Here is a 25,247-nt window from a genome sequence, read left to right on the forward strand (position 1 = left end):
ATTTCTAAGCAGCCAATCACATGGCGGCAACTCAGTGCATTTAGGCATGTAGACATGGTCAAGACAATCTCCTGCAGTTCAAACCGAGCATCAGTATGGGGAAGAAAGTTGATTTGAGTGACTTTGAACGTGGCATGATTGTTGGTGCCAGAAGGGCTGGTCTGAGTATTTCAGAAACTGCTAATCTACTGGGATTTTCACGCACAACCATCTCTAGGGTTTACAGAGAATGGTCCGAAAAAGAAAAAACATCCAGTGAGCGGCAGTTCTGTGGGCGGAAATGCCTTGTTGATGCCAGAGGTCAGAGGAGAATGGCCAGACTGGTTCGAGCTGATAGAAGGGCAACAGTGACTGAAATAACCACTCGTTACAACCGAGGTATGCAGCAAAGCATTTGTGAAGCCACAACACGCACAACCTTGAGGCGGATGGGCTACAACAGCAGAAGACTCCACCGGGTACCACTCATCTCAACTACAAATAGGAAAAAGAGGCTACAATTTGCAAGAGCTCACCAAAATTGAACAGTTGAAGACTGGAAAAATGTTGCCTGGTCTGATGAGTCTCGATTTCTGTTGAGACATTCAGATGGTAGAGTCAGAATTTGGCGTAAACAGAATGAGAACATGGAACCATCATGCCTTGTTACCACTGTGCAGGCTGGTGGTGGTGGTGTAATGGTGTGGGGGATGTTTTCCTGGCACACTTTAGGCCCCTTAGTGCCAATTGGGCATCGTTTAAATGCCACGGCCTACCTGAGCATTGTTTCTGACCATGTCCATCCCTTTATGGCCACCATGTACCCATCCTCTGATGGCTACTTCCACCATGTCACAAAGCTCTAATCATTTCAAATTGGTTTCTTGAACATGACAATGAGTTCACTGTACTAAAATGGCCTCCACAGTCACCAGATCTCAACCCAATAGAGCATCTTTGGGATGTGGTGGAACGGGAGATTCGCATCATGGATGTGCAGCCGACAAATCTGCGGCAACTGTGTGATGCCATCATGTCAATATGGACCAAACTCCCTGAGGAATGCTTCCAGCACCTTGTTGAATCTATGCCACGAAGAATTGAGGCAGTTCTGAAGGCAAAAGGGGGTCCAACCCGTTACTAGCATGGGGTACCTAATAAAGTGGCCGGTGAGTGTATATTACTATACATATAATTTGTATATATTGTAATACTTGTACTGTCAATGAACTTGAAAGATTATCATATGTGTCTTGAGTGCTTGTTTGTGCAGTATGTATGGGCTGTGTTGAAATATTATATTTTGTATTGTAATGTTGTTTTAATGATCTGTTAGTACTTGTGTAGTCGTGTGTGCTAATTACCTCAGTATGTGCTCATTCTTTCATTCTGTCATGACGTGATCGGCACTTTAACTGAGTAATGGATGTTTGCTCATGAGTGAATGTTTTTGTGTTGCTGCATGTAGTTTTAGAATTCCCTAGGATGCCATGCTCAGTGTTTTTTTTTTTTTTTTTTACTTCCGTATGTTTCTAATTTAAGTTTGAGGGCAAAAACACATTTATTTTGCCCACTCTCTCTGTATCTACACTGGTTCCCCTTTTTTTTTTTTCAGGCTTTATTCTCGGCTGGAACTCTAGGACTCAGTGGAGGAGAACCAGTCCAGTTCCACACAGTCAAATCCATTCAGTGTGAGCGTGGGGATTTCTAGCTTTAGCTCAGCAGGGAAGCGAGTCACAAGGCTAGGGTTTGTTTAGCAGAGTCTAGACAAGCTCCAGGCAAATATCGAATCTTTTGATGCATTCTGACAGGGCCCAGCTGATCCTCAGGAGAGCAACTCAACTCCCTAGACTCTTAATGTCCTTAAACGTCTCTCGAGACGTTGTATAATGCCAACAAAGTCATTCATTTCTGACTTAGTTTTGCTAGCCCAATATTCTGGGTCATAGAATATGCACACATATCAAACAGATCATCCAAACACAAAGTGTTTAATGCTTCACTTTCGTTCCTCTACAGCCTCCACCTAGATTTCTTTTTATTTTTGAGAAAATATGAGTAGTGCTTGTCTGTTCAAAACACGTGCCACCACAATGAATGGGTTTACATGCACTTTAAAGATTTTTCAGTCTGACTAAACAGTCTGGTTTTTGGGATATCGCACTAACAGTTCTACATGATTGTAGCTCGGCTTCGACCATCGACTCCATTAGGTTCCTGTGTTGTGCGCCACGTTTTGAAAGACAGATGATCCACAACATGTATTTTACCATTTAAATATTCGATTCAGCATTATCTAATGAACAGACAGAAGAAAAATAGCTGGATTATGCAAACGGTATCTCTGCTGTATCTCAATTATAACTTCATGTTAATATTCTTACTGATAGGTTATTGTGAGTGGTCTTCTAAAGAACTGCAGAATAAAATGTTCTTGAATGGGTTTATCAGGCTTTTGGTTCTAACCTTATTTTTTAATACTAAAATGTTTTGAGTTTCTTTAGCTTTTTGCTAGGATGTTTGGGTTACTTTGCTTACTGGTCAGGAAGGATCAATATAGAATACTCGTTATGTATAAGTATCTTTGATAATCTAGCCTCAAGATAAGCCTATCCAATATATATATATATATTATTATTATTATTTATCTATTTTTTACTGCTGCGATGCATACAACAATAACCAGTGTAATAAACTGCAGCCAGATTCATGTTCACCTGTTATGGATAAAACTGAATGCACTTTTAATGCCACTCGCTAGACAAGTAACACTGTTATATTAAGCAGAAGTTTTGCCACAGGCATGTTTTTCCAATGAGCCTGGGTTGCTTTCTTTTTTATTAAGAACATATAAGAAGATTTTTTGAAGACCGTTTCAAATGTTTATTAAAAGTCAGTTGGGTCCATTGTAGTATTAGACCCCACTGACTTTCATTAAACAGTATAAAGGGGAAAAAAACACAGAGACAGTTTTTTAAATATCTTCTTTTAAGAAAGAAAGCAGTATAGGTTTGTAACAACATGGGTGAGTAAATGATGGCAGAATTTTCATTTTGGGGTGAACGGTCTCTTTTTGTGATCAGTCCTAGGGGATTGTTCAGTCCGTAACCTTAGTGAGTGAGCAATGCTATAATAGGGATGCTTGATTTAGCAAACACCGCTAATGATATTGGTTCTGACTGGGGTTTGTGGCTCAGCCCTGCAGTGCTGATACTGGCGTTGTTCTTGTCAGCTCAGGTGAATGTAATTGGCTGCATTGTGTTATTCTAGCCTAGCTATATCTATAGGCTCTGAAAAATATTTGTGAAAGGATTTATTTTAGGATCCTAATTGTGGGCTGTCTGGCTAATTTTGCCCTCTTTATTGTATGGTGTTTCCCGTTGTAATTGTAGGCTCTGTTTCAGGGTCGCTGGATTTAGTGTTGTTATGGGTGGTCATTTTCAGGCAGCCGTCTCTCGAGCGACCGGCGCGGGCTTCTGATAGGAGACTTCCTCTTCCTCGCCTGTGAGAACGCCGGCTTTTAATAACAGTCTAGTTGTACACTGCGCCTATTCAGGTCTGACTGGAGAAATGTTCAGATCTCTCTGTGTTTTTACTGTGGTTGTGGGAGAAATGTGAGCGTTTTTGTAATGAAAGCTGCGTCTGGTGTTTTGGTAGGTTGAGTTTGAAATACTTCATGAGGACGTGAATTTATGTTCTTCTAAATGGTAGCATGCTGTCTCTGGTGGGATAGATCGTGCTGTGTGTGAAATTTTGGTTATAGCAGATTTGAAGACTTGATGTTTGGTTAGCTAAAGGAGGAATATTTCACGGTCTGCTCTACTGCAACATCAACCAACCTTTTTAACGTCTTTTATTTCCCGCTCCAGTAATACAAATAGACAATTGCAATTGGCCAAGAATCTGTTTTTGGACTGGCAGAACGTGTGTGTGTGTGTGTGTGTGGTCAGGTGTGTTCCAGTCAGGCTGGTGTAATAGGTTGTTCTTGGCACTGCGGTAGAGCAGTGGTGCTTTGATTTTGTGTGTGTGGGACACTTCAGCTATGCCCTTGCTTATGTAAAGGTTTGTGACACACCCTTCACACTTCAACCCTATGCTTTACAACCATCTACCCAACTTTGTGCCCTATCCAGCCAGCATGAAACCCATGTTGTAATAGAACTCCTCAAGACATTGGCGTGTGTGTGTGTGTTGGGGGAGAGAAATGGACCACACTGCAGTGTGAGAAAACAACACTAAATGTCGAGCAGAGAGACTGTTGCATGCATATCACACGCTCTTTCATTGACGGCTAAAAAAGACAGTACTTTGTCTTTTGTCACACATTTGGCATGCTTAGCATTGAGTACTTGAGTGTTTGTTGAAAGATCATATTGTTTACTCACTCTTGCACCCCTGGCTAAATCCCTTCCACTAGTTTCCTGTCTCTGATTGACAGGTGGGTTGTTAAATCAGAATATGGTGTCAGGCACACATCAGGCCCACGCATCTCTGACTTGTAGAAATTTTACTTTTGGAACATGTTGTTTTGTCTCATCTCATCCCTCTGTCATATGCTGTCTCATTTCATCTCCTTTTCATCTGATCTTGTATCATCCTCATTAAACTTGTCTCATCTTCTCTCTCTGTCTTCTCTCATCTCATCTTTTGCATGTCATCTCTGTCCTGTGTCGTCTTATCTTCTCATCTAATCTCCTTCCTATCTCTGACTTGTTGTGTTGTCTCATCTCATCTTGTTATATTATCTCCCTGTCTTCTGTTTTTGTCTCCTCTCATCTCTCTGACCTGTCGTTGTCTCATCTCATCTCCTTCTCATCTCTAAATTGAGTTTTCATCTCATCTTGTCTTGTTTTGTCTAATCTCATCTTTCTGTCTTGTGCTGTGCTGTCTCATCTCATCTCATCTTATCTTCTCATTTCTTCTCATCTCAATGGATCTCTCCTCATCTTGTATCTCCTCTAGTTTCCTCTCTTCTCCTCTGCTCCTGTTGACTTGTTTTGTCTCTCTTTTCATCTGTATTATATCTATCATATATCTATCTGTCATATTTTTCCTAGTCTCGTCTCATTCCTCTCCTCTCTTCTCCTCTGGTTGTACTGATTATCAAGTCAATCTATTTTCAGTGGAGCTAGAGGATTAAGTAGATTTAAATGAGATGAAGACATGCAGTATTGATACATGCACATGCAGAAACTCTAAACCCGCAGCGGGCTGTGAGTGCGCCAGTAACTTCTCCTGAAACTGTGACTCTGCTCCCATTCATTGTGTGTTAAAGGTTAGTGCCTGACTCTGGGATTTATCTTCCGCTCAGGGAGTCTCAACATGAAACAAAATGAGCCACAGATGAGAGAGATTTGTAATGTGTGTTTTTTTTGTGAGTTTGTGTATGCCAGCCTTTTTTAGATTAATGTTACAAGATGTTGCCTTTATGTGTGTTGCATTTTTATTTTATCGCAAAAATTGTAGCCGAATGATGCCTATCTTTATGGACAAAGATTATAGCCACTAAAAATGTCTATAAATTTAATTGAACCATTCAACACACTCAAACAGCGAGAGTTGGTACTCACAGTATATACATGTTTATATTTGTATTTATCTTTTTTAGAACACTAACATTTAAATGTTTAGTGTCAGTAAGGTAAATAAATATAAATATACCACATTTACCAAATCAGCATATTAGGGGGATTTCTTAAAGGGATAGTTCACTTCGAAATTAATTTTTGGTATGTTTTGGCTTACCTCAAGGGCATCCGAGATGTAGGTGTCTTTGTTTCCGCAGTAGTTTCAATTTTGATATTTTTTAGGTCAAACCGTTCTTGTCTGTCAGTCATATAATGCAGGTCTATGGTCACCACCTCAGAGCATGCACAGAGAAGTCCAAATTAAACATGATTTAATGACTCGTAAATGTAAGTACACATTGATGGCCTAAGACACGAAACGAGCGGTACGAACAGTATTTATATCGTTTTTACCTCTTGTAACCACAGCCACGTCCAAGTGATCTGAGGGCGCGGGCGCTTCGGTCTGCGCAAGCGCCGGAAGTGATCTCTCGTGCGTGTACGTCACTCATTGTTTACACAGGGATTTCGGAAGTGTTACCTTTCACTGTGAAGATCTAAACATATTTAGATATACAGGAAATCGCAATGGAAGACAATTTCGATATATCAACAGACAACGTTGAATTTTTTTCGCAACCCCGCGAGAGATCACTTCGGGCGCTTTCCGGCGCTTGCACAGACCGAAGCGCCCGCGCCCTCAGATCACTTGGACGTGGCTGTGGTTACAAGAGGTAAAAACGATATAAATACTGTTCGTTTTCTCACACAAACCGCTCGTTTCGTGTCTTAGGTCATCAATGTGTACTTACATTTACGAGTCATTAAATCATGTTTAATTTGGACTTCTCTGTGCATGCTCTTTGAGGTGGTGACCATAGACCTGCATTATATGACTGACAGACGAGAACGGTTTGACCTAAAAATATCAAAATTGAAACTACTGCGGAAACAAAGACACCTACATCTTGGATGCCCTTGAGGTAAGCTAAAACATACCAAAAAATTAATTTCAAAGTGAACTATCCCTTTAAGGATCATGTCATTGTAACTAATGATGCTGAAAATTCAGCTTTGCCATCACAGGAATACGTTTCATTGTAAAACGTAATTCAATAGAAAAAAGCTTTTTTAAATTTTAGTAATATTTATTAATAACTATAAATTAATAAATGAGCGTAAGCGACTTATTTCAGAAACATACAAATCTTACCGACTCCCAAACTTTATATCACCCTAAAATAATTGGTGATGTCCTTCTGGAGACCTGAACAGTAATTGCAACAAAAAGGCAGTTTCAAACCAGAACAAAAGATGAAATATTCAGCTGTGGTTATCAATGAAAACCAGCTATTACATAATCTCATCCTCTGTGGATTTAAAGGCTCGAAACAACCCAATTTATTTAAGTCTCTTTGTTTGCCCTTACTTCTCCAAATGATGCTTACATAACAGTCATTCTCCAATCTCTTTGAGACGGTTGACATTTGTCTTTGAAGTAAAATGGCATGCTCGCTTTAGAGCTACTTTTCAGATTTAAGAAACTTTCACTCCAGTTTCCTGTGCTCTTTCCATTATTAAATCCTGACAGGAAAAAAAACTTGGACTGTATGTGCGCTCTCGTTGTTTCTCTAATGATGAATTAAGTTTTTTGCTTGCTTTGTTTCTCATTTCAGTTTTGTTTATTTCTCTCAGAGTACTGTTACAGATTATAATGAGCACGGAAAATACACACACCTCTCCCGTAGAGTGTCTGCCAGGTCTCCTTGTGTGTGTGAGCATATGTGTGCATAGTGTCATTAGTCCTGCAAGTGGGCGTAATTGAAGAATAACTGACCTGGATTGAATGCTGCTAACGAATGGGGGTTGTTTGTATCCTGTTGTTGATAAACACAGACTTAATCACGTCTACTAAATCAATCTGCCGTCACAACGATTATGGCATCGTAACACCGTGATAAAATAGCAAGTGTTACATTGGTTTTGGTTTTGGCATTTTCGGTTTATTTAAAGTGCGTTACATTGCAAAACACATAAAAGGTTATTATGAAACGGCATCCATTTATTGCTAATCACATTTGGAACCATTTTGTATGCAATTTACTGTCTGTGCGTGTATAAAGACTGATTTTAAGGAGTTCAGGAACACTTAGTCAGTTGAAGTCCATTCTTAAGTGCTCAGTCATGTGTTTCCAGGAACCCTGAACTTTCCCTACCACACACACACACACACACACACACACACACAGACTGGACGGTACAAGGAGGTAGTGGCGGGAATGGGTAATACATATTTTTGTCTTTGCAGACCAACACTGCCCTCCATAGGTTAGAGTACTAATGGAGGACAACGCTCTTATACAAACTCACTGAACCCCCTTGTCAGGACATCTAGCCTGGGGAACACTGCAGGAGAGGAGTGGAGTAAAGAGGGGGAGGTTTTTGGGGTAAATTGGAACCATGTTGCCCCTCCGAAACATTCCAAGCAGACCCCTCGTCTTCCTGGAATACACGCCGAGTCAACATACACATGCACATAGAGAGGGTCCAGTCTTAACTCTGGCATGTAAACGCTGAAAATGTGTGCATCTGTTTATGACATGCAAAATCAGTTCAGCCCCATTGCTCAAGACACACTACCTACCAACAAACACATAACATACTTGAACAGATTTCAAAGATCTGTGGTCTCTGAAGGTTGCTGAATGTCTAGTCCATTAAGATATCTTTGAGATCTTGAAATAGTCAATATATACAATTCAAAACTTTGTCATCTTCCACATTTAAGAAAAAATGTCATCCAAACTATGCATTTACACAAAATGAGGTGGTGGGAATTATGTAGAGACCAAAAAATGTTAAACTAAATAAACTATCTTAATTTATTATTATTTTATACGTTTTTAAAATTACAAAATTAAATTGTAGCAGTTAAGCATAGGTTTTTAAGGTCACGAGAAATTCACTCAAGTGTCCTTCTTTTGACTGGTAGTGTCCACCTTCATTATATTCTCTTGCTTTCATGGTGCTTGACCTCTAATCTGGAAACACAATGGACTAAGCGTTCCTTGCTTTTACAGTCTGTTAAAAAATTGAATGTTTTTTTTTTCTGCTTTCGCAAAAATTTGAAAGGAACTGTGACTACCCCATCATGTGATCTTATTTTTCTTATACTTTCCCTCTTTTTTTTTTTTTTGTCACATTTCTCAGATTACTGAGCCAGTTTGCGTTCTTGCGTTATCTATCATGTTTTTGTACTGTCCATCCACTCGCAATTCCCGACACAAGTCTGCGCTTTAGAACAACAAGCCCCATGTTTATTATGTAGGCTTTTGTCCTCTTCATTTTTGTTCCCTCTCTTTTTTGTCTCGTTTTTGGAGTAATGGAGTCAGACCTCTCTCTAGCACTGCCAAAACTCTGTCTGGAACACATTACAGCTGAGATCCAACACATGGCAAATGTTAGAGAGAGAGAAATAGACGGAGAGAGAGAAAAAGCAAAAAGAGCAAAAGAAAAACAGAGCAGGTTTAACATTTGGTTTCGGTGTCAGTAAAACACCCCCACCCTCCGTCGCTCGCCCTCATGTATCTTCCCTTTCTCCGTTCTGATTTCTTGTCCTTTGTTTCATGACATGCACCCTTACTTTCTCAGTCTCTTACCCTTCTTCTCCTCTCGTCCTTTCCTCAAAATTCTGCTCATTTACATATGATGTGTTTCCTCAGGCCGCCTTCCCCCGCGATTAAGATTTCAGTTTATTCTGTAGCTTCTCTCATCAAGAGTTTGTGTGAAGTTTCCAGTGCTTTATTAATATGACAAGCAGCACATAAGCCAGAACACACACACACACACACACACAATCCAAGAGATGATTAAAGACAGGAAGAGGAGGAGCCAGTGATGAAGAACAGAATGATGATGTCTCATTAGTCATAAGAGGAGATCATTTGGTGTATGAGAAACCCTTGTTGAATAATGATTGTAAAGTTACTAAAGATAGAGCTGTTTATTACTGATGGATGGAGAGGAGATTGAAAATGATGAATAGTCAATAGAGGGAAGCAGACTAATGATGTGTTATTGTGTCAATCTGCACTGCTTCTTAATTGTTTTTCTATGTAAACGCATACTTAACGGATGTCTTTGGCGGTTGTAATGCGCCTTTCTTTATGGGTGCCATGTTTTTAAGATGCCATATCAAGTTAAAAGAACTTACATTTTTTACTAATGGGTCTCTAGACCCGCTATCCTATTCCATTACTTTGTCTAGCTGTTTTCGTAGTAATGTTTTTTTGTGTGAATGGCCTTAACAGAAATAATTTGCTCTGGGGTGTTGTGTAGCCTAGCGGTTAAAAGTCTGCCTGCTAACCAAAAGATTACCGAACCACACAAAAAGAATCCAAAAGCTTTGTCAGGCGAACCCCTTTTGACAGATGTTCTTCAATCTAACTACACAAGTTTTCTGATTCATGGTTAATGCTCATATTGACATGCAGGTAAATTGATCAAATGTTTCAACTTTCTTAGCAATTCTTTTTTTTTTTTTTTTTAAGAAATTGTATCTACTCAAAACCCCCCTGCAGTTCCCTCCCTAACTTTACTATTTCCCCCAATCAGGAAACCCTGCCCTAGAGCAAAACGCTTAACCCAGGTTAACCCACAGTCATTTGATGGTAAATAAAGATTGGATTTTTGGATTTTTTTTGTATGCGTTACCAATGGATGAAGTTTAGCTCTGTTTTTAACTTTTTGTTGACCAGTAATCCTTTGGCATCACACATTCACCACATTCGTTCGTACAGAGGTATTCATACACTGGCGTTTTGTTTATTTTTTTGCGTTTTGTTGTTTTGTTTTGATGCAGTTTTGTTTTTTTGAAGTTTTTGGTATTCTTAGCTCTTTAATCATCCAATAGTAGTACACGTACGCATAGAGAGAATTGTTGAGATAACTGTTGTGATCTTGTTTTTGGGGCTTTTTTACAACCCTTGAGCATCAAATCAAATAATCACCACCATTCCACACACAACCCTTCATTATTTAGTGTTTTTCAAGAAGCTAAACCATACAAGTACAATTAATTAAAACACTGATTTTTACATCTCTGTTTGTTTTTTTACATTAATTAGTACGAATATTATATATAATACACATACGTAATACATTTTTTTTTAATTTACATCTGATTTAAATGTTTTTGGGTGTTTTAGTCGTCCTAGTTCTTCTAGCTCTTGCCTTTGTGTGTTATGTGAATTAGAAATAAACGAGTGTGATCCCTCATTACCTGCCCTGTTTTCCACAGATCTGCTGGTGCACGGTTGCTATGGGAGACAATGCTGGTTGCTAAGCAAAAGGAGGCAGTGATGGAAGTGAGGAGGCAACTGGTGGAGGCAGCCAGCAAAGAGAACCTGCCAATCAAAATGAGTCTGGGTAAGGCCACGGTCCATATTTAAAGCTGACAGACACACACTCACTACATGAGGCACTCGAGAACATTATCTCAAATATACCTATTCCCTATGGACATTAAAATTGCTCACAACACTACAGGATTATTTCCACATAGATAGTGGTAATCCAAAAGGCTTCAGAAATCCAGAGTTTGTTTAATTGGCAAGGTAATTTTTTTTTCAAGGTCTTTACAGAACGTTTTTACATTTACTGGAGCTGATTTACACTTTGTGTGGGAAATGCTGCAGAATACTGTGTAACAAGGCAAAAGTGTGTATTCAAAAACTTTTTACTAAAGATTTTACATCAAAAGCCATGACAAACATAGTGAACAATAGAGAGAGAGACTGAGTGTTAAAGACAGAAAGAGAACAAAATTGGAAAATGAATGAGACTGAGCAAGCGAGATTCAGTGGTTTTTAGTCAAGGACCCACAGCACCCCCTTCAGACAGCAAGTAACACTACATATGGGTAGAACGCCCATGTGGACTGGCCACTGAGGAAATATGAACCTCATGTTGGGATCACATGCTTTCACACATATGTTCTAGAGGTGCTCTGCTGTTCATAAGTTAAACAATAGATTCTGAAATGAGGGGTAAAAATACGCACAGGCATGTAAGACGTTCGCAGAGCTCTTAAATACACACGAACACAATAGCTATAATCAGTATAATTAGTGTGTTGGAGTTGAAAAGGAGTAGAGTAGAAGACTTGTGGAAAAACTAAAGGTTTGGGTTTGCCTGTTGCTGCATTTGTTTTAGTTTAGCTTGACCATTTTTACTTTAAACAGCTTTAATGTAATGGTTTAACATCAGTTTTAGTTTTACTGGTTTTCTACAATTTTAGTTTTAGTTAGTTTAGTTCAACCATTTTAGTGCAACAGTTTTAGGGTGTCTTGACAGGTTTGGTTCAATTAAAACGAACCCTGGTGCGATTGCTCTGTTAGTGCAGTTCAATTGAACAAGTGTGAACGCTGCCATACTGACCCTGGTGCGCACCAAACTAGCAGACCGAGACCCCTGAAAAGGTGGTCCAAACAAACTCTGGTGCTGTTTGCCTGAAATATGAGCGTAACACGGTAAAAAAGACATCAAACAAACCAAATACAGGACATGTATCATATGTATCACATGCCCAAGCCTGCCTGTTTTTTTCCCCATAATAGTCACAATGTTGCCCATTACAGTTGTTACAGACGTCAGATTTTACCATGTCTCCTTGCAGCAGAACGTCATTTGTGTTCAATGGAGGAATTCCTGGCACAATTTTGACTCCTGTACATGTTTTATAAGCTCTTCATGAGTTCTCAGCTGGTCAAAATACCATCATATGTACGCACATACAACGAGCGCGCTTAGTCCAGAACACAGCAATGTTTTGGATGTTCGGTAAGTTCCATCGCAAAAAATACAACATAAAAGCTGTTTTTTTTTTTTTTTTTTTTTTGGTGTTAAAAATGACAATATGAACATTAAGCAAACCAGGACTAAATGTATGATTTTCTTTATTGGTCTGGTTCAAAAGATCCAAGTGAACCGAACTACAAGTGTGAACACACCCATAGTTTAACTGTTCAGTCAACCAGCACAATTAATAAGTTGAATCAGAATATCTAGAAAAAGCACAGAACCTAAATGACAGGGGGACAGTTCATTGGTCGGACCATAACCTCTAAACTGAATCTTGTCTGAAGTTGTTGCAGGTCATCTCATTTATGGTCTTACGAATGCAAACAAGACAGCCCTTTTTGCTGTTTCTGTGGGGTTTGTTTTGTGTGTTTTTTTTTTGCACATTTAACTGTCAAATCCTATGAATCAAATGCCCTTCTTTTTTGTGTAACAACATCCACATCAGTCGCTGTGTTTTTTGTTTAGGAGAGAAAGAGAATATCATGATACCAATATGGGTTTGTATTGCTAAACATGGTTCTGATTCAAAAACACACAGGGCTGTTCTTCCAAAGCACACACACTATTACAGTACAGAAACTTTAGCCAACCTTTCTCACTGGATCACAGTTATTTCCTGATCTCCAAGCCAACAGAACTTTTACAGTGCCAGAACAATCATACTGCGTATCAAACAGAACAAGACACACACACACACACACACACACAGTATTTTTCTTTGCAATGCAGTCACAGCTGTTATAGATTTTGTTTTGCTTCATCTTGTAGCATCAGAAGCATTATTCTGATTGGCTGTCGTAAAGTGTGCTCTGGTGGTCTTCATTTTTGCATGAATGTGAACTCTGGTGGTCTTTTTTGCCATGTGAACCTGAGTGTGCTTGTCTGCGTGTACATACTCAGGGTCATTGCTGCTCTGTGTGTGTTTATGTACGTTCAGCCCTTGTTTCATGGTCATGTGATGGTTAGTCCTCCGTGTCTCTCTTATTTTTCTTCCAGCTTTCGGTCTGCTTGGAACATCTCTCTCTCTCTCTTCTTCCTGGTGAAGTTGTTCCCGGCACATTATGCAGAGTGATTCTTGAGTATTTTGCTAGAGCTTTTTTAAAGCTGACTCAATCTATAATAGCCCTTTTCAGTCTTTGGATATTTCTGGAACAAAATCCATTTTCTCAACATTATTTTATGAGCTGGCAAAATCTGATTGGGGTTACTAGACACTGCCACCATTTTCCCTAACCTAGCCACACTCAGAATGTGGCCATAGACATCAGAGCACTGCATTTTCCCTGATTCATTGCATACAAATGAGCTGGCGAAGGGTTCATTATTGAGAAAAAGGCTTTATGGGGTTGGTGGTTCTGCCTTTTTAAATTAGCCTAACTGTCTTTTTGTTTTGCCAGTTGTCAAACAGATTTCATGTGCATCTGCTCTCTGCCCTGCAGAGATTTTTAGGCAATTAGTTTGCAGTAGTTGGATAAGGTTCTAGACCCATAAACTAAACCATCTCCAGACTTGCACATCCAGATTTTACTGCAGTTCTGGAGGTCAGTCAGTTTTCCCACTTACCCCCACCTTGAGTTTGACATTTTTCTGCAAGAATGCTGTCTGATGTGCATGTCCTAATTCTACACCTTGACGTCTCATTAACCGTTGTGATTTCATTGCTTTCTATTTTTTAATTAATTACGCTCATAGAAGTAAGTGAGAAGTTCTCGAGAGGCACGGTTAGAAAATCCAAATTAATTGTATGCTTGTGAAATTTGGACGATTATGAGGTTGGAGCTTGTGATCCTGTCATCTTAAGGAAATGACCCTGAGAAGAACCACAGGGCTCGCTGCTCAGCCCGCCAATGATTCAATCTCAACCTTCTATCATGTAACTGCCCTCTGGATGTCTGCCTGATTTCTGCTTTTGGTGCATTGCTTGTTCTAGTAATTTTCTAGCCAGCTTTCATTCTGTCCGCACTCTTTTCTGTCTCTCGTTTGTGTGGTTGTGCATTTGGCTGGGTAAAAGCAAACATTGGCTGCATTGGAGTACAGGCTATACTCTCACTTCTGGTGGCTGTATGTATGAATGTGAACCCAACCCCCTGTCTCAATGTTAACACCCAGCCTCCACTCCTCACCCCATTTTTCCTTCTTCTTTTTTTTCCCCTTTTTTTTTTTTCTTTTCTGTGTTTTCCAAACTTTTATCTTTAGAAATTTGAGCATGATTTACAATATGATGTAATTGTACAGAAATACAGTTGTTTGTCATTTGTTTTCGTATTGGATAAAACATGAAATTAGAAATGACTTAGATATGTTTTTTTTTTCATATTTATTATTAGCTGAAAGGATAACCAATTGGTTAAAAAGACAGAAATGGAATAAGCTGCTGAACTACATGAAATATATTTCTCTTTCCCTCTCTCCTTCTCAACCCATAATAACCTAAAAAAAAAACTCCAGGGTCAGTGAGGATGTGTTTCTGTGTTGGAGTGTTTTTGTCTGAACTGTGCCAATGTAATAAAAAAGCTCAGAAGATGACCACAGACAAACACTTTGACTGTAAGATACATCACATATACACTTATATTTTTGACTTGTATGTCATTCATGATGTTACATTACCAAGCAGTGTGAACATTAGGTCCATCATTCTTCCAGATGCACAGTTTCAACACAGATGGAGGAACTAAAGCATGCATGTTGTGGTTTGATGGTGTGTTTGAACAGCAGTGTGCTGATTGGGATAATTTTACGAAGGTAAAATGATCTCCTCTGCCTGCCATAGTGTGCCTGTTTAGGTATTAATCTGTTTAAATTAAACTCAATAAACCTCTGCTTTGATTAGCATTGGAAGGTCCAAATAATTCTAGTGAATCAATTCATTCGAATGGTCTGACTGTTTCAATGAACTAGTTAAAACAACAATTAATTTAGAAGTGTTCCCAGAATTTCTCATGAGGAATTTTATGTTTTAGTTGTGAATCAGTTTGAGGTAATCATGAAAAAGAACTTGTTCAAAAGAATGATTCATTTGCAATTTAGGCATCACTTTGTACTTTCACAAAGTAAAGATGGTTTTACTTAGTAATTCATAAATCATTTTATTTCATTTGTTACAGCTAAACATCCGCAAATAAACGTACACACACATTGAGTTATGTTGAGTCAGTTCCTAGTAATATTATAGTCTTGTGTATAGTCTTGGGCAGTTCATAAGAACTCACCCTGAAGAGACAGGATAACTTTTTTCCTTTACCATAGTGTGTGTGGGTGTGTGCGTGTGCGTGTGCGTGTGCGTGTGCGTGTGCGTGTGCGTGTGCGTGTGCGTGTGCGTGCGTGCGTATGCCCAGTAAATCTGTGTGTTGGTAATGTATTTGCATTGATGGGGACTGTAGTACATTTTCTCTGGAGTTCAAACAATGTTTGAAGTTTTGTTTGACACCAAAGATACAGATGAAGGTAAACACTGAATTCAGAATGACTGAATGTTGTTTTGTGTAACTGTTGAATCCAGACAACTTGAATAAGATGCTTATGTTTTTCTCTCTTTTCTCAGGGCGCGTTACAGCCGAACAGCTTTGTTCATATGTTCAGTTGTTTCGGGACAGTTGGGGGGCTCTGGAAAGTCACAGTGGGGTCCTACAGCTGGGACTGGCTGCTGCTCAAGCTCTCCGTCATCCCGCTCTCCCGTGCTGGGACGCCTGCCTTGCTTTTGAGAGACTCCTCCTGCAGGTTAGCCAATCACACAGCTCACTGATCTGTTTATAACAGGCTATAGAGTTCTGTTTTATGACATCCTGAATGCAATGCACTACATATCTCTACTCTATTGTGAGAGTTAAAGATGAAGTGATTTCTGTAGGCCTCTCCTTTACTGTCTCTTTGTCTAGTACACACTGTGCAAATATTCATGGCTTTAAAGGACAATCGATATTTGCTGAAACAGCACTTGAATCTCAGAAGATCACCAGAAATCATGTTAAACCAGTTATGTGCCCCGAAGTGTCCATCTCCATTAATATTAGAGCAGGATAATCTGTGAATTTAGTTCATAGCTATTTTTCTGTTGGCACTGTTCTGTGGCCGTAGTTACGTAAAGCTCCTGGATGTGTAATAGATTTCTATTCTAGCGCTTCAGTCTCCAGTGATATCACTCGATACTCTAGAATATATACTTTATCAGTCATGAGAATCTGGCATCCATCCATCCTTTATTTCATCCATATTTTCATCCATCCATCCATTATTTAGTACATCCATTTAATACATCTGCAGTATTCATTCATACATTAATTTATTCATGCATCCATCCATTTGAGTATGTGTCCTTGTGCATACTTGCCTAGGGACTACGGATGTTAATTAGCAATGTTGCTATAATCCGGCTTGTCAACATTTAGTATTTTATACTAATGTTCATTAACATGCATTGTCCCTATAAAAAAAACTTAAAAAATCAGATCCATCCGCAGATTCGTCCATCCATCTGCAGGTCCATCCACTTATCCATATACCGATCCATCCATCCATCCATCAATCCCCTCATCTGTGAACCAATCTATCCATTAATCAATCTATCCTCTCATCCAACTACTGATCCATCCACTGATATATCCATCTGACCAGGCAACTAACCAAAAGTCTGTCTGTCTTTGTCAGATTCTAAGAAGCTTTATAATAAACACAGGCTTGTTTCGAGCAAACATGTGTGATACAAATGTTACATTATTTAATATTATCAGAATATCCGGTTCTATGTAGTATATACATTTTTGTATTTTATCTTAATGCAAATTGTACTGGTCACTTTAAGCTCAGTGGTTGTGTTCTGCTGTTGGTAATGTACTCTCTATAGTTTCCTCTGGTGTCTGCAGGTGCAGTGAGTGAGTGAGTAAACAGTCTAAACAGCCTAACTGGCAACAGCACTCAGTAAACACTCTGTGTTTGGCTTTGGGGGGAAAACAGAGAGATTCTTTAAGCATCAGTAGAGTTGCGAGGAAGCTTGGATCGGAGTACTCCAGTGGGTGTTTAGCTCTCTGAGGACGCAAAAGAGAAAAGGAAATGCTTTCACTGAGGCCCGTCTGGGGCGGATGCACGCGTGTGCATCACATCACAGGTCAAGGGTCAAATATGTTGAGGACAGAGGGAGTGAGGGAGACGTGGGTAGAGAGAAAGGACAGAGACCTTAATGGGAAATGTAGAAAACAGCGAGCCAAGAGAGAAGAAACGCAAAATGAAGGTCTTATGAGAGATTTGGGATAAAAATGTATTAGAGGATTGAACTTATCAAAATATCTTACCACACTAGAACATGCAAAAAAAAGAGCGTTCCAGACTAATATCCTCTCTCTTCTCCATTATTAGTTTTCACAGACTGTTTTTGATAGAGTTTCTGGTTCCTGCGGCTGTAAAGAGAACAGCGGGTAAGCTCAGCCCATAGGAACTCATTATAAATCAGGAAAAACATGAGGCAGAAGCAGGCCAGACTGGCCACATCAGCCAAACCACCAAACAGCTAAACAGCAATCAGCACTCAAGCTTATAAACCTTCAACTCTCCTGTGGGCATCAGTGCTCTGGGGGAAAACATAGAGAAAAGGTGTTTACTAACATTTAAAACATCATGTTAATCACAAAAAAGGGTTGCGCTACCTAATGCATGCTCCATCTCTGCTTTTATTAAAGAGATAGTTCACCCAAAAATAAAATGTCATCACTCGTGTCGTTTAAAACTTGTAGGACTTTCTTCTGCGGAACACAAATGGATTGTATGATTGTATGGATTGTATGGAGTAAATTTACGACTATCCCTTAAAAAAAATCACGTTTCTGTTTAAATGTACTGGAAGTGTTTAAAAGGAGATGAAATAACATGCAGTGGACAATATTACTATGTAATAGTGAGTATGTAATAGTAAATACTTGCATAATAAGTATGTAATGTACATTTTTAATACTGCTCAAAAGTTTGGGGTCAGATTATTATTTTTTTAAAGAAATTAATAAGTTAATACTTTTATTTAGCATGGATGCATTCAATTGGTCAAAAGTGACAGTAAAGACCCTATTGTTACAAAATATTTCTTTTTCAAATAAATGCTGTTACAAAAATATTAAGTAGCACGACTGTTTTCAACAATGATGATAATAAGAAATGTTTCTTGAGCTGTAAATCAGCATATTAGAATGATTTCTGAAGACTGGAGTAATGATGCTGAAAAAAAAATCAGCTTTGCCATTACAGGAATAAATTACATTTTAAAATGTTTTAAAAGAGTTATTATATAATATAATAGGACAGGTTTTTAAATTATAATAATATTTCACAATATTGCTGTTTTTACTCTATTTGTGTGAGCATATGAGACTTCTTTCAAAAGCATTTGAAAAAATCTTACCAACCGCAAACTTTTGAATGGGATTTTCTATGTAAGACATATAAGTATGTCTTTATGAAGCCTTAAATGGAAGTTTGTCTCCTGAAGTTTTGGAGAGCTCCTTGAGCATGATTGTCTTAAGGTTACCCAGTGTGTGTGCATGCTTGTGTGTGTGTCTGTGCCCCCAAACGTTAATATTCAGTAATTATAAGGCTCTCACTGGGACATCAAATATCTGCATTCAGCCTTGAGCACATAGTGCAAGTTTCTGTTTGCACTCTAAACACCATCCGTAACAGGACCCCTGATTTTTCCCAAAGTAATAAATAAATAAGTTATTTTTCTTCCTGCTCTCCTTCTCTCTCTCTCTCCCCTTGTTTATTATGTTTCATTTTATTTTCCATTTGATGTTTTTTTTCCCTCTGATTTTTGCAAACTGGATTTCTTAAACCAGAGGCTGAAATTGTGTTATTGAAAATACTGGCATGAGACAGGCTCATTCTTCAGGTCTGCAGTTACCCCTCTCACCCTCCTGGAGTGCAGCATGGGAAAGCTGGATAGTGTTAATAAAGGCACCCATCCAACCAGGCCTCGCCCTTCTGCTCTGAGTCTATAGATCTGTTCCGAAAACTAGTGAGCTGTCCACTGCCTACATAGACAACATGATCCTAACCATCATGGAAGCTCATAAGTGACAGATTTGGAACACTCTACATTGATATCAGCTAAAAAAAAAAGCGATTTCAATAAAGTTTGATGTAATGGAATGATATTCTAAAAAAGTATTAAAAATACATAGGAAACATCTGTTGGTTATGATAATCTATTTTTAGTGTGACGTTTGAACTATTTTTAACGATACTTGTAGGTACTCCTCACAGTTGATTTCAATTCGAGTTTGATATTATACTCTAATAAGAATAAAGATACATAACCAAAAATTATTGGCTATAATGTCTATTTTTCGATACTTGTCAGTATTGAATGAAATATTAATTTATTGCTCATCACTTCTCTCCCCTTTGTCATCATATTGGAATTATTTTAGCACTGAGATTTTATTTCGAAGGGTAAAAAGGTTTGGTTCATTTATTCATTCATCTTGAGGAAAAACGGAAATGGTGATAGTCTTGTCTTCCCTATTGTGACGTATATCAGAGTGAGACGGCTTCTCGAACACGAGAAAAAAAAAATGATGGGATGGACTTGATTTTGCCCATTGGGAATTGATTGGATAATTGTGGTTTACTACTGTGATCTCTTGTGAGTGACAGGTTGTCCCGCACTGACGCCGGTAAACGCGTCATCAGAGAAGAGAAGAAATCCCTCCAATAGAGGGAAAGTTATTTTGAAAACAATAATGATATGTAAGGATAATTTATAAGAAACACTACAATATTCCATAAAAAGACATTTCAATTTGGATTTTATGGTGACTTTAAAACAGGAGTTGGCAGTTGACTATGTCCTTGCTAAAGCTGTGGCCTTGGCTGCAGATAATGCTATGATTTGTTGACTATGGCTGTGACTTTTGACAGGTTTGGTTTCTTTGGCTTCTGCTGTCCTACTAAGATGGTTTTAGAGAACAGCTTAGAGTTAATAAGCTGACACAAAGTTGAGGAAAGATGGGCATCATGCCTTTGAGTCTGGTACGGCTGGTGTGCAGCCCTGGCAGGGGGAATGTGTGTATGTGAGAGTGTGTTTGCTGAAGAGGGTGTTGTGGTCAAGAAGAGCTGTCAACAAGTACTCTCTTTCACCCATTCCCGTTACCTCACAGCCCAGCATATAGAGTGTGTAATTATATTCATACTAAATGTCAGTTTTTCTTTTTTTCAAAACACTGCCATTATGGTGTCAAACATGTTTTAGGTAAAAACGAAATCCAATCAATTCCCGATGGACAAAGCGCTGGAGTTATTTACAGTCTTGTATTATTTAACTCGATTTTTACATTTAGTGAAGAAAATGTGAGTGGCTTGACCATAAATAAGTCTACACCATGATGCAAGGGCATTGTAGGTGGTTGCTGGTCAGTATTCTGGTTCAACTAAAGTAAAAATAGTGATGCGATAGTGATTCACAGATTGCCGTTATATCTCACTGCACTGGGAATAAATAGTCAGATGGGACAAATAATAATAATAAAAAATCTTCTGATTTATTGCGGGTGGATGAGATAAATCATTAATGATGGATATTACAGTGTTTACAACTTAAGTTTTTTCTTATTAAGCTACGCAGTTGTGGTGTCCAATTGTTTAAGCAGCAATGGATGCAAAACATATCAGAAAGAAATTTCAAAAAGAAGAATTAAAGACGAATCAAGTGCTGGGTATGTGATAGCCTAACAGCTGTCAAGCGCTGTATGTATTTGACAATAAACGAATATTTTAGCCTACAGTATATCCAGCCTTTGCTTGGGCTGTATGCATACGTAGTTTTGCGTGCGTGCGTGCGTGCGTGTGTATGTGTATGTGTGTGTGTTCGGGAAGTTGCAATGACTGTAACAGTGACATTCCAATTTAAGTTTGAAGGGAGTAAATCCTGTGTTTAGGCTATTAAGGAAATGTAATTTTGCCAAAAAAGAACTTTTACTTTAGGCACACTGACAAGTGATTTATGCATTAACAAAATCAGAGACCCCTGGAAATCCGATCACAAGAGACGCATGTTACTAGCCATTGTAAACAGCAATCAATTTGCCTGACCACTTGTGATCGGATTACATGAAAAGGCCCACAAGTGTGAGTTTACGTAATAGTGATGCAGGTCTTATCTATCTATGTAGTGTAAGATGTTTTTTAAGATGGTCTGTGTTGCTGAGGTCCCTCAAAGGGCAGTGGTGCGGGTGGCTGACTGAAGAGCACATTTACCACACAATTAATCAAATCCTAATACCTCAGTTGTGGACCTGTGACCTTTGACTTCCTCCACCCCACACACTATCAGAGATTCATTCTGCTTGAGCTCAGTTTGAGCCCTGTTTACTTATCAGAACTCTACAAAGACTTCTGATCTGATCTCTTTCTTTCTTGTACTGACATCTAAACCTTCTGGTAAATGCAACGTTAAGTGACATTGTTTTATTTGACGCCTTTACGCAGTTGAAACACTGATTGAGTAAAAAAACACACCAAAATAAATAAATGCTCAAAATTACATAATTTATCTCCTACCTCAACACAGCAAAAAAAAAAACTCCAAGTTGGTTCCATTAAAGGCTATTTAAGTGGAATCCAATTTTTCCACAAATTAATTTTCGGCTCACCCTCTCCGGCTTTAACAAACTCACAGACATCACTGCTTATTAAAGGCATCCAAAAGACCCATCCTACCCGCCCAGAAGCCAGACAACCCCTAACGCTGGACCTACTCACCAAATGCATCCGTACCCTCCGTCTAGGCTACCATTCTATTAACAAAGCTTGCACACTGGACGCAATGCTTTTTGGGGTTTTCTCAGATGCTCTGAACTCCATTTATATATTCAACCTTCATTCACCCATCCAACCTTACCAAACCCTCCAATCCTACCTGTATTTCAGAAATCCAACAAGTAAAGGCCCTTCAGACCCACTTTTTATAAACGATTCAAACCAACCAGTCAAGCGCTTTTGGTTTATATAAAAAAAAAAAAATTCAAGCTCTTGGTCGTTGGTCATCCGAAGCTTTCAAAAGCTCCATTAGATCTAACTGCTTCCACATCAAAAAAGCGCACCAAACCCTTATCAGCTAAACCAACTCTAATTCGTTTGATTGCCGCCGGGGCTTACCCATTCGATCGCAGTGAGTATTGAACTCCCGTCGGATGGTGTGAGAGCCCTCCCAATCGGTAATAGCTAAACATCTTCATGTCTACTTCAGCGGGGGCTTACCCGTCCGATCGAGTGAGTATTGAACTCCCGTCTGACGCCGCAAAATCCCTCGCAATATAAATTGTCCACCTCATCGCCAGCAGAGGCTTACCTGTCCGATCGCAGTGAGTATTGAACTCCCGTCGGACGCCGCAAAAGCCCTCCCAATATAAATCGTCCACCTCATCGCCAGCGGAGGCTTACCTGTCCGATCACAGTGATTATTGAACTCCCGTCGGATGCCGCAAAAGCCCTCCCAATATAAATCATCCACCTCATCGCCAGCGGAGGCTTACCCGTCCGATCGCAGTGAGTATTGAACTCCCATCGGATGCCGCAAAAGGCCTCCCAATATAAATCGTCCACCTCATCGCCAGCGGAGGCTTACCCGTCCGATCACAGTGAGTATTGAACTCCCATCGGACGCCGCAAAAAAACCCCCCAATATAAATCATCCACCTCATCGCCAGCGGAGGCTTACCCGTCCGATCACAGTGAGTATTGAACTCCCATCGGACGCCGCAAAAAAAAACCCCAATATAAATCATCCACCTCATCGCCAGCGGAGGCTTACCCGTCCGATCGCAGTGAGTATTGAACTCCCGTCGGACGCCGCAAAAGCCCTCCCAATATAAATCGTCCACCTCATCGCCAGCTGAGGCTTACCTGTCCGATCGCAGTGAGTATTGAACTCCCGTCGGACGCCGCAAAAGCCCTCCCAATATAAATCGTCCACCTCATCGCCAGCGGAGGCTTACCCGTCCGATCGCAGTGAGTATTGAACTCCCGTCGGATGCCGCAAAAGCCCTCCCAATATAAATCGTCCACCTCATCGCCAGTGGAGGCTTACCCGTCTGATCGCAGTGAGTATTGAACTCCCATTGGATGCCACAAAAAAAAATATATATATAAATCATCCACCTCATCGCCAGCGGGGGCTTACCCGTCCGATCGAGTGAGTATTGAACTCCCGTCTGACGCCGCAAAATCCCTCGCAATATAAATTGTCCACCTCATCGCCAGCAGAGGCTTACCTGTCCGATCGCAGTGAGTATTGAACTCCCGTCGGACGCCGCAAAAGCCCTCCCAATATAAATCGTCCACCTCATCGCCAGCGGAGGCTTACCTGTCCGATCACAGTGATTATTGAACTCCCGTCGGATGCCGCAAAAGCCCTCCCAATATAAATCATCCACCTCATCGCCAGCGGAGGCTTACCCGTCCGATCGCAGTGAGTATTGAACTCCCATCGGATGCCGCAAAAGGCCTCCCAATATAAATCGTCCACCTCATCGCCAGCGGAGGCTTACCCGTCCGATCACAGTGAGTATTGAACTCCCATCGGACGCCGCAAAAAAACCCCCCAATATAAATCATCCACCTCATCGCCAGCGGAGGCTTACCCGTCCGATCACAGTGAGTATTGAACTCCCATCGGACGCCGCAAAAAAAAACCCCAATATAAATCATCCACCTCATCGCCAGCGGAGGCTTACCCGTCCGATCGCAGTGAGTATTGAACTCCCGTCGGACGCCGCAAAAGCCCTCCCAATATAAATCGTCCACCTCATCGCCAGCTGAGGCTTACCTGTCCGATCGCAGTGAGTATTGAACTCCCGTCGGACGCCGCAAAAGCCCTCCCAATATAAATCGTCCACCTCATCGCCAGCGGAGGCTTACCCGTCCGATCGCAGTGAGTATTGAACTCCCGTCGGATGCCGCAAAAGCCCTCCCAATATAAATCGTCCACCTCATCGCCAGTGGAGGCTTACCCGTCTGATCGCAGTGAGTATTGAACTCCCATTGGATGCCACAAAAAAAAATATATATATAAATCATCCACCTCATCGCCAGCGGAGGCTTACCCGTCCGATCGCAGTGAGTATTGAACTCCCATCGGACGCCGCAAAAAAAAACCCCAATATAAATCATCCACCTCATCGCCAGCGGAGGCTTACCTGTCCGATCGCAGTGAGTATTGAACTCCCATCGGACGCCGCAAAAGCCCTCCCAATATAAATCATCCACCTCATCGCCAGCGGAAGTTTACCCGTCCGATCGATCGCAGTGAGTATTGAACTCCCGTCGGACGCCGCAAAGGCCCTCCGAATCTAATATAATAAATAAATGTCCACCTAATTGTCAGCGGAGGCTTACCAGTTCTTCGGACACCGCAAACATCAGCCCTATTATTTTTTGGGGGGTACAGTTCCTGGCTGCTGTCCGAATAAACTAATTTTGCACTTTTGGGGAAATACTCTGCGTTCGGGCCAATTACCAAGATCAGAGCCCGCTCCCCTGACAGCACGCCAAATACGTTTAACAATTTAATCTACGTATCTGACTGATTTGTAAGTGTGAACTCCTGAAATCTCTTATCTCATGAATTCACAGACAAAACTAATTCTTCGTACAGACACGTCAGGAGCCGAATACATCTTTTCTGTCTTTCTTTTTGTTTTTGAAGAGAGATGGATAACGCACATTTACGCACTCTGTTAAACTGCATCAGTGGCTCCAGGCCGTCATTAACACGCACACAGACAAAGTTATGGCGCTTCACCTTTGACCTCTGAACTCGTAACCCACCCTTAGGTCAACCCGCTCCCCTCTGCCTGGAGC

General features: G+C 40.2%; 1 protein-coding gene across 1 annotated transcript in view; it reads left to right on the plus strand.

The window, feature by feature from the left end:
- Positions 1–25,247, plus strand: part of scfd2 (sec1 family domain containing 2) — a 150,135-nt gene that overhangs the window by 4,759 nt on the left and 120,129 nt on the right. Inside the window, exons 3-4 of the mRNA XM_056259801.1 lie at positions 10,846–10,973; positions 15,952–16,127. Of these exons, the coding sequence (XP_056115776.1) occupies positions 10,846–10,973; positions 15,952–16,127 (304 nt within the window). The remainder of the gene's footprint in view (positions 1–10,845; positions 10,974–15,951; positions 16,128–25,247) is intronic.

This window comes from Rhinichthys klamathensis, unplaced genomic scaffold (assembly GCF_029890125.1).
Source record: "Rhinichthys klamathensis goyatoka isolate OS25496 unplaced genomic scaffold, OSU_Roscu_1.1 h1tg000170l_1, whole genome shotgun sequence".
Lineage (NCBI taxonomy): Eukaryota > Metazoa > Chordata > Actinopteri > Cypriniformes > Leuciscidae > Rhinichthys > Rhinichthys klamathensis.